Source organism: Engystomops pustulosus, chromosome 4, assembly GCF_040894005.1.
Source record: "Engystomops pustulosus chromosome 4, aEngPut4.maternal, whole genome shotgun sequence".
NCBI classification, from domain to species: domain Eukaryota; kingdom Metazoa; phylum Chordata; class Amphibia; order Anura; family Leptodactylidae; genus Engystomops; species Engystomops pustulosus.
The window spans coordinates 1,706,490-1,717,325 of NC_092414.1; the positions used below are offsets into that span (position 1 = coordinate 1,706,490).

Genomic DNA, 10,836 nt, shown 5'->3' on the forward strand with positions numbered 1-10,836 from the left:
CCTGTGTGAGAGGTAGTCACAGCCCCGCCCCCTGCCTGTATATCCTGTGTGAGAGGTAGTCACAGCCCCGCCCCCTGCCTGTATATCCTGTGTGAGAGGTAATCACAGCCCCGCCCCCTGCCTGTATATCCTGTGTGAGAGGTAGTCACAGCCCCGCCCCCTGAATGTATATCCTGTGTGAGGGGTAGTAACAGCCCCGCCCCCTGCATGTATATCCTGTGTGTGACAGGTAGTCACAGCCCCGCCCCCTGCCTGTATATCCTGTGTGAGAGGTAGTCACAGCCCCGCCCCCTGCCTGTATATCCTGTGTGAGAGGTAGTCACAGCCCCGCCCCCTGCCTGTATATCCTGTGTGAGAGGTAGTCACAGCCCCACCTCCTGCCGGTGAGATCCCTGATATACTATGACCCGTGTAGTCAGTGTTATAGTGACATACATACCCGGAGCAGGAAGTTCAGTCTGGACAGAGACTCCAGGAATATGTCTGCCCCTTTATTGGAATACTCATAGCGGCCGGCAATGAAGAAGAAGAGAGTCTTGTCCAGGTTGAAGTCGAGGTGTCTGCATGAGGGGATGACAAGAAAGAGTTAAGGGACTTCTCCTACTGCAGTATACATCCACTGCGATGCAGCTTTGTCTGTGGCTAGAGTATACTACAATAGAATTATGGAGTTAGGTTTCTTGGTACCCGTAGAAATGGCCGCGGACAAATTCCTGGATCCTAGACTTGTACAGAGAGTGAAGGTTCTGGAACTCGTGCATCGCCGAGAACTTCTTAATATTCAAACCATTCGGTGTAATGACATCTGTAAGAGATAAGGAATGGGTAATAATCACCCCCATCATAATACATATCATCACCATCTCCCCCATCATCATACATATCATCACCATCAACCACACCATCATATTTCTAATCATCATCATCGCCCCCATCGTATCTATCATCACCATCACTCCCATCGTCATATCTATGATCAGCCCCATCTACTTCCTCCCATGCCATCATCATCATCACCATTTCCATGAGTCTTATAATCATCTTCACCATCATCACTCCCACCATCATCACTGTCATTATCATCTACCCCATGCATACTATTACAACCATCCTCCTCCCCCCCATAGGTCATGAGATGACATCATTGGTCACACATTTCTATGACATCACTGTGTCCTATGGTGTTGTGATCCTGGTGTCATGGCGTGCGTCCTACCAGCCTTCCTCTTCAGCATGTGCTCGGCCTCGATGCCGGTGATCTGTGAGACGGTGGTGAAGACGTGGGCGCAGTGGGCGGCGGCGCGCTCCATGCAGTAGCGGTGGTAAATCTGACGTTCTCCGGCTTCTTTATCTATATCAAACTAAAAGAAAACACAACGTGACACAACATCTACGGACGATGAGGCGGGAGACATCAGTGAGGCGCAGGGTCCCTCGTGCCTCGCTCACTGGGGATCGATAGTAAAACAAGGGTCTCCCTCATCCCTTACAATACTCCTGACATTTGCGGAGCAGTAATACGCGCGGTGATGCCGGACGCTCCATGTTCCTCTATTTGTCAGGTAACTTTCTGACAGATGTTAACATTTCCTCAGCGGTCAGATGTCCTAATGAGGGGCGTCCGGGGCGGCGGAAAGGTCAGCGCAGCCCAAAGGGCATGGAGGGAGCAAGCGCTGCGGCCGGAGCGGCTGAGTGATAGGGGGTCTACACGGCGAAGGTCAGACAAGTCATCTGCGAGGCACGAGGCGCGCCCCGCCTCCCCGCCTGCTCCCGATGTAACCTTTACAGGCTGAAATCCTACAAAGGGCAGAAACCTCTCATTTCAGATCAGAATAATTTCACGTTTGTGAAGATGATCCACCCACGGACAGCGGTGTCCACAATGATAACCCATGAACGGAGACGCAACTTCTGAACCCCAATTGATGGGAAACTTTTAGACCCGCCCCCGTTTTGCGACACATTTGCATTTCCCCACCCCCCGCAGGATGGTATACATGCGACAATAAATACTTTATTACACATTACAAGGTGTCGTCTGTGACAATTTACACATAAAGTTTATTGAAGCATCATCCATAGCTTTCATTTGCACCAGTAATCGAATTGGCTGAAGCTCCACAGAGCCCTGGTATAATGGAGGCCTTCAATTAGCTTTATTTATAAATTTAACAGTGATGGAGACAAACGCAGACACGAAAAGGGAAATTGTACCTCCATGTTGTGACACATTTACACAAACCCACCCCCTGGGGACAAATATGGAGATAAATATATATTTTATATAACACAATGTACCATCTTTGACAATTTAAACAAAGTTTATTGAAGAGTCACCTATGGCAACCAATTAGGTTCCACCTTTCATTTCAATAGTGAAGGCTTGAAAAACAAAGCAGTAATCTGATTGGCTGCAGCTGTGCACTACTCAAGGCCTAGTATAAAGTGCCCCTTTCAATAAACTTTATTTATAGGATGTCAGTCTCTCAGGCTGCAGGGGTTTGTAGCTCAGTGTTGCCCCCTGCTGGGGCAGTTATGTTGCATTGCACTGTGGGAGATGTAGCTGGTCAGTCTCACCTGGTCCAACCTGTTGTAGAAGTCTACGCTGGCGGCACACAGGTATCGCCCCAGTAGGGTGGCATGGGTGGTGAATATGGTGGCCACAGGAAGCTTCCGGAACCTGGACAGGATGAGGCCGGCGCCGGCCTGCCACTCGTGGAAGTGTGCGATGACATTGGGCTTGTCCTGGAACTGGTCTGTCAGCTGGAGGGAACGCCACAGGTATAAATGTCATCACAGCTGCAGAACTCGTTACAGTGTTTCAGCAGGATCTGATAGATTGTATAACGCTACCATATACCGTGGAGATGTACACAGTGATACAATACTAGAGATGAGATCCATTGCCCCTGCTAATAGCATCCAATCACAGTGCGGGTTTCATTTCATATTCTACTCTTGTAAAATGAAAACTACTCTGTGATTGGTTAATAATGGCGACAATTTCATAGCAGTACCCCAGAGTGGTGGGGATAGTAGTTGGGGGTTGTAGTGTGTCAATGACATCATCAGGACTTACCTCTTTCAGGAACCAGGAGCACAGAGACCCAAAGAGTAAGGCATCGTTAGCCTCCCGATCATGGAAGGGGATCCCCACGTTACAGGCCTCCCAGAATTCTCCTTTCCACCGGTCCAGGTTCCAAGCAGCGGAGCCAATGTCAAAGAGCAGGACGTACGGACTACCCTCAATCAGCCACCGGCCAAAGTAAACCTGGGGGGAGCCAATCACAGGTGAGATCAAACTGCCAAATATCTCTATTTGTTTGTCATGCTGCATCCTTATTTGTTTGTTACAATGTATCAGCACAAGTAAGAGCCTCAGATCAGCACAGGAGAGATTGGTGCAGCTGTTACATGGAATTATCAAGGACTTTCTACACTGGAAAGGGTTTCCAGTCACTGACAGCAAGCAGCAGAGCAGTATTGCTGCACAGTCTGTCCATCGCAGGGTGAACACTAGCACCAGCACGTGGCCCCTTTAAGCTGCAGCTCGGATACACGGCGGCTGCCCCCGGTAATTGGATACTTGTCAGAGGTTTCAGGATCTCTAATAGGATCTGCCGCCACTTGATTTCATTTACCTGCTGAAAATAAAAAGAGGTCTCAAAGTGTTAATCCCGGAGACGATGAGATTACCTGACATCCCTGAGCCTGCAGCGCGTCCATGGCCCTCCGCAGCGCCCCCAGCGGGGGGTCACAGATCTCCACCTGCGTCCGCACATTCTGCTCGTAGTACGGACCCATCATGAAGTAGTTCTCCCCCCATTCATCCACCGTGATCTTCGCTTTGGTTTGGATAACTGTATAGATGCCCCCGACTGCGCGGAAAAGAAAAATACCACATCAGCAGCTCATTCCCTGCCCCTCATCGCCCCCTGCGATCCCAGCGCTGCCCCCCCCCCTCTGCGATCCCAGCGCTGCCCCCCCCCCCTCTGCGATCCCAGCGCTGCCCCCCCCTCTGCGATCCCAGCGCTGCCCCCCCTCTGCGATCCCAGCGCTGCCCCCCCCTCTGCGATCCCAGCGCTGCCCCCCCCCTCTGCGATCCCAGCGCTGCCCCCCCCTCTGCGATCCCAGCGCTGCCCCCCCCCTCTGCGATCCCAGCGCTGCCCCCCCCCCTCTGCGATCCCAGCGCTGCCCCCCCCCTCTGCGATCCCAGCGCTGCCCCCCCCCCTCTGCGATCCCAGCGCTGCCCCCCCCCTCTACGATCCCAGCGCTGCCCCCCCCCCTCTGCGATCCCAGCGCTGCCCCCCCCCCTCTGCGATCCCAGCGCTGCCCCCCCCCCTCTGCGATCCCAGCGCTGCCCCCCCCCCCTCTGCGATCCCAGCGCTGCCCCCCCCCTCTGCGATCCCAGCGCTGCCCCCCCCCTCTGCGATCCCAGCGCTGCCCCCCCCTCTGCGATCCCAGCGCTGCCCCCCCTCTGCGATCCCAGCGCTGCCCCCCCCCCTCTGCGATCCCAGCGCTGCCCCCCCCCTCTGCGATCCCAGCGCTGCCCCCCCCCTCTGCGATCCCAGCGCTGCCCCCCCCCTCTGCGATCCCAGCGCTGCCCCCCCCCTCTGCGATCCCAGCGCTGCCCCCCCCCCCCTCTGCGATCCCAGCGCTGCCCCCCCCCCTCTGCGATCCCAGCGCTGCCCCCCCCTCTGCGATCCCAGCGCTGCCCCCCCCCTCTGCGATCCCAGCGCTGCCCCTCATCCCCCCCCCCCGTCCTGCGATCCCAGCGCTGCCCCTCATCCCCCCCCCCCGTCCTGCGATCCCAGCGCTGCCCCTCATCCCCCCCCCGTCCTGCGATCCCAGCGCTGCCCCTCATCCCCCCCCCGTCCTGCGATCCCAGCGCTGCCCCTCATCCCCCCCCGTCCTATAATCACAGCTTCAAAATTGTTCCTCTGAAGTTGAGTCCTAGTAGTGGGTCAGCAAAAGAAGGTCATCGCCCCTTCTAGTTCTTTTAGTGGGTCATCACATGGAGGTCAAATTCCCATGGATGTCCCTCTTAGGTCTAAGACGTCGTAGTTGGTCGTAGCTCCATGTTTGTCCCTCTGTGGTTGAAGACATTGTATTGGGTCATCACCCTATGGTTGTCCATTTGTGGCTTTAGTTTGTGTAGGAGGTCATCATCTGTGGGTTTTAGCCCTGTGGTTGTCCCTCTGATGGCTGGGATATTTTGGTGGGTGATCAGCTGGTGCTTGTAGAGATTGTAGCCCTTGTAGGAGGTCATCACCTGGCTATTGTATCCCCATGGCTGCGGCTAGCATGGTTGTCCCTCAGTGACTTAGCATTTCTAGGAGGTTATCACCTGGGGGTTGTAGCCCCATGATTGTTCCACTTTTGTTGTAGTTCTTGTAGGGGGTCATCAACTAGTGGTCAAAGCCACATGGCTGTGCCTCTGTGGTTGTAGTTCTGGTAGTGATCATCACCTGGTGGTTGTAGTTCTGGTGTTTGTCCCTCTGTGGTTGTAGTTGTGGTGTTTGCCCCCCTGTGGTTGTAGTTCTGGCGGTTGTAGCCCTGTGGTTGCCCCTTGTGGTTGTAGCCCTGTGGTTGCCCCTCTGTAGCCCTGTGGTTGCCCCTTGTGGTTGTAGCCCTGTGGTTGCCCCTCTGTAGCCCTGTGGTTGCCCCTTGTGGTTGCCCCTCTGTAGCCCTGTGGTTGCCCCTTGTGGTTGTAGCCCTGTGGTTGCCCCTCTGTAGCCCTGTGGTTGCCCCTTGTGGTTGTAGCCCTGTGGTTGCCCCTCTGTAGCCCTGTGGTTGCCCCTTGTGGTTGTAGCCCCGTGGTTGCCCTTTGTGGTTGTAGTTCTGGTGGTTGTAGCCCCGTGGTTGCCCTTTGTGGTTGTAGTTCTGGTGGTTGTAGCCCTGTGGTTGCCCCTTGTGGTTGTAGTTCTGGTGGTTGTAGCCCTGTGGTTGCCCCTCTGTAGCCCTGTGGTTGCCCCTCTGTAGCCCTGTGGTTGCCCCTCTGTAGCCCTGTGGTTGCCCCTTGTGGTTGTAGCCCTGTGGTTGCCCCTTGTGGTTGTAGCCCTGTGGTTGCCCCTCTGTAGCCCTGTGGTTGCCCCTTGTGGTTGTAGTCCTGTGTTTGCCCCTCTGTAGCCCTGTTGTAGTCCTGTGTTTGCCCCTCTGTGGTTGTAGCTCTGGTGGCAGCTGCCCTGTGATTGCCCCTAGTGGTGGCAGCTGCCCTGTGATTGCCCCTAGTGGTGGCAGCTGCCCTGTGATTGCCCCTAGTGGTGGCAGCTGCCCATGTCTTCTCAGTGGTTGTCACCTTGCGCTCGGGCAGATGTCGGTTGTGACCTAATGATAGGATTTATGGAGTAAAAGCTTCCTCAGCAGTTGTGTCCGTACAGGAGGGAGTCATCCGGGGATTGTCTATTCCTCGAAGTCTTAGGGGGAGGGGGGGGGGGGGGAACAGTGCAGCAGTGACCGTTGTGACAGGACCTATAGGAAATATAGGGGCAACATCTACCACTGACCCCTGACCCCCGGTATATCAGCAACCCCCGGATACACAGAGATTCATAGTTACTTATTACATGGTTACATACATACACAGTGCTGCGCCACCTAGTGTACGGGACTAGAATACTCATCAGAGGAGCAAAGCCCCGACCCTGACCCTGACCCCTGACCCCCGTGTCACCTCCTGTTTACTCCTTTTTTCCTATCCTTCTCCATCTATTCTGTAAATATTCACATCTGCCAATCATTAACCACTACTGCCCCCCGGAGGAGGAGGAGGGGACCGCACCCACTGTGTATAGCGCCTGCAGGGGGACACAAGAGCTCACACTCACTCTCTGTTATCAGCCATTACACCCCGGGGAGAGGAGACTGTACAGGGGGGGGGATACAATCTATTACTCTCTGTTATCAGCCATTACATCCCGGGGAGAGGAGACTGTACAGGGGGGGGGATACAATCTATTACTCTCTGTTATCAGCCATTACATCCCGGGGAGAGGAGACTGTACAGGGGGAGGATACAATCTATTACTCTCTGTTATCAGCCATTACATCCCGGGGAGAGGAGACTGTATCCCCCCTGTACAATCTATTACTCTCTGTTATCAGCCATTACACCCCGGGGAGAGGAGACTGTACAGGGGGGATACAATCTATTACTCTCTGTTATCAGCCATTACATCCCGGGGAGAGGAGACTGTACAGGGGGATACAATCTATTACTCTCTGTTATCAGCCATTACACCCCGGGGAGAGGAGACTGTACAGGGGGGGGATACAATCTATTACTCTCTGTTATCAGCCATTACACCCCGGGGAGAGGAGACTGTACAGGGAGGATACAATCTATTACTCTCTGTTATCAGCCATTACACCCCGGGGAGAGGAGACTGTACAGGGGGGATACAATCTATTACTCTCTGTTATCAGCCATTACACCCCGGGGAGAGGAGACTGTACAGGGGGGGGGGATACAATCTATTACTCTCTGTTATCAGCCATTACACCCCGGGGAGAGGAGACTGTACAGGGGGGATACAATCTATTACTCTCTGTTATCAGCCATTACATCCCGGGGAGAGGAGACTGTACAGGGGGGATACAATCTATTACTCTCTGTTATCAGCCATTATATCCCGGGGAGAGGAGACTGTACAGGGGGGATACAATCTATTACTCTCTGTTATCAGCCATTACACTCCGGGGAGAGGAGACTGTACAGGGGGGATACAATCTATTACTCTCTGTTATCAGCCATTACACCCCGGGGAGAGGAGACTGTACAGGGGGGATACAATCTATTACTCTCTGTTATCAGCCATTACACCCCGGGGGGAGGAGACTGTACAGGGGGGATACAATCTATTACTCTCTGTTATCAGCCATTACACTCCGGGGAGAGGAGACTGTACAGGGGGGATACAATCTATTACTCTCTGTTATCAGCCATTACACCCCGGGGAGAGGAGACTGTACAGGGGGGATACAATCTATTACTCTCTGTTATCAGCCATTACACCCCGGGGAGAGGAGACTGTACAGGGGGGGATACAATCTATTACTCTCTGTTATCAGCCATTACATCCCGGGGAGAGGAGACTGTACAGGGGGATACAATCTATTACTCTCTGTTATCAGCCATTACATCCCGGGGAGAGGAGACTGTACAGGGGGGATACAATCTATTACTCTCTGTTATCAGCCATTACATCCCGGGGAGAGGAGACTGTACAGGGGGGGGGGATACAATCTATTACTCTCTGTTAACAGCCATTACATCCCGGGGAGAGGAGACTGTACAGGGGGGGGGGGATACAATCTATTACTCTCTGTTATCAGCCATTACACCCCGGGGAGAGGAGACTGTACAGGGGGATACAATCTATTACTCTCTGTTATCAGCCATTACACCCCGGGGAGAGGAGACTGTACAGGGGGATACAATCTATTACTCTCTGTTGTCAGCCATTACACCCCGGGGAGAGGAGACTGTATCCCCCCTGTACAATCTATTACTCTCTGTTATCAGCCATTACACCCCGGGGGGAGGAGACTGTACAGGGGGATACAATCTATTACTCTCTGTTGTCAGCCATTACACCCCGGGGAGAGGAGACTGTACAGGGGGGATACAATCTATTACTCTCTGTTATCAGCCATTACATCCCGGGGAGAGGAGACTGTACAGGGGGATACAATCTATTACTCTCTGTTATCAGCCATTACACCCCGGGGAGAGGAGACTGTACAGGGGGGATACAATCTATTACTCTCTGTTATCAGCCATTACACCCCGGGGAGAGGAGGCTGTACAGGGGGGGGATACAATCTATTACTCTCTGTTATCAGCCATTACACCCCGGGGAGAGGAGACTGTACAGGGGGGATACAATCTATTACTCTCTGTTATCAGCCATTACACCCCGGGGAGAGGAGACTGTACAGGGGGGGATACAATCTATTACTCTCTGTTATCAGCCATTACATCCCGGGGAGAGGAGACTGTACAGGGAGGATACAATCTATTACTCTCTGTTATCAGCCATTACACCCCGGGGAGAGGAGACTGTACAGGGGGGGATACAATCTATTACTCTCTGTTATCAGCCATTACACCCCGGGGAGAGGAGACTGTACAGGGGGGATACAATCTATTACTCTCTGTTATCAGCCATTACACCCCGGGGAGAGGAGACTGTACAGGGGGATACAATCTATTACTCTCTGTTATCAGCCATTACACCCCGGGGAGAGGAGACTGTACAGGGGGGATACAATCTATTACTCTCTGTTATCAGCCATTACACCCCGGGGAGAGGAGACTGTACAGGGGGAGGATACAATCTATTACTCTCTGTTATCAGCCATTACACCCCGGGGAGAGGAGACTGTACAGGGGGGATACAATCTATTACTCTCTGTTATCAGCCATTACACCCCGGGGAGAGGAGACTGTACAGGGGGGGATACAATCTATTACTCTCTGTTATCAGCCATTACACCCCGGGGAGAGGAGACTGTACAGGGGGATACAATCTATTACTCTCTGTTATCAGCCATTACACCCCGGGGAGAGGAGACTGTACAGGGGGGGGGGATACAATCTATTACTCTCTGTTATCAGCCATTACATCCCGGGGAGAGGAGACTGTACAGGGGGGGGATACAATCTATTACTCTCTGTTATCAGCCATTACATCCCGGGGAGAGGAGACTGTACAGGGGGGATACAATCTATTACTCTCTGTTATCAGCCATTACACCCCGGGGAGAGGAGACTGTACAGGGGGGAGGATACAATCTATTACTCTCTGTTATCAGCCATTACACCCCGGGGAGAGGAGACTGTACAGGGGGGGATACAATCTATTACTCTCTGTTATCAGCCATTACATCCTGGGGGGCTGATAGGGAGTGATAGGTTGTGTTATACTGTCCCTGCCCCCGCTGTTTCTCCAGTGCTTGGAGCCTCATGATGTTGATTTTAGGTGGAGCGCCCCTTTAACCCTTGCCCCTCTGTGTTTTGTGGTTACTTACCTTTGTTGGTGACTTCCCATGCGATCTCGAAGAGCAGGAGATCTTCTATGGGGAGACCCTCCTCGTCCCACTGGGGGAGGCCATTGAGGGAGGTGACGGAGAGGGACCTGCTGAGCGGCATGGTGTCCTGCGGGGTCTGGGCTCTCTAAGACATAAGAGATTGAGGAGAGTCCCCTTCCAGGATAATCTGGGGCTTAGAGCTGACACCGCGCATTACACACACAACCAAATCCTACATGGACGCTAAGTGGACAGATCCCCCCCACAAGCCGATCAGAGGTCGCTGCGCAGTCAGCACCCAAATCCTCCCCTGGACCTCAGCCAGAACACAGACCTTGAAATGTACAAACGTGAGAGCGACGGGACGATCAATAGCCAATAAACAAGGGCGGACAATATGGGGTCTAGTGAGAGAAGAGCTGGAAATCATTAACGGGGCCCCCTAGTGGTGGTGTATAATGTGTATGTAGTGATCTCCTCCTAGTGGTGGTGTATAATGTGTATGTAGTGATCTCCCCCTAGTGGTGGTGTATAATCTGTATGTAGTGATCTCCTCCTAGTGGTGGTGTATAATGTGTATGTAGTGAGCTCCTCCTAGTGGTGGTGTATAATCTGTATATAGTGATCTCCCCCTAGTGGTGGTGTATAATGTGTATGTAGTGATCTCCTCCTAGTGGTGGTGTATAATGTGTATGTAGTGATCTCCCCCTAGTGGTGGTGTATAATGTGTATGTAGTGATCTCCCCCTAGTGGTGGTGTATAATCTGTATGTAGTGATCTCCTCCTAGTGGTGGTGTATAATGT

The 10,836-nt window shown here is 53.1% G+C and overlaps 1 protein-coding gene across 1 annotated transcript in view; it reads right to left on the reverse strand.

Moving 5' to 3' along the window:
* The window catches only part of LOC140125886 (glycogen [starch] synthase, liver-like), a 92,956-nt gene extending 82,652 nt beyond the window's left edge, over window positions 1-10,304 (reverse strand). Inside the window, exons 1-7 of the mRNA XM_072144771.1 lie at window positions 10,033-10,304; window positions 3,697-3,878; window positions 3,080-3,271; window positions 2,578-2,763; window positions 1,217-1,361; window positions 688-805; window positions 440-560 (exon numbers count right to left, since the gene is read on the reverse strand). Coding sequence (XP_072000872.1) covers window positions 440-560; window positions 688-805; window positions 1,217-1,361; window positions 2,578-2,763; window positions 3,080-3,271; window positions 3,697-3,878; window positions 10,033-10,153 — 1,065 coding nt within the window. The 5' untranslated portion in view covers window positions 10,154-10,304. The remainder of the gene's footprint in view (window positions 1-439; window positions 561-687; window positions 806-1,216; window positions 1,362-2,577; window positions 2,764-3,079; window positions 3,272-3,696; window positions 3,879-10,032) is intronic.
* Window positions 10,305-10,836: the final 532 nt, after the last annotated feature.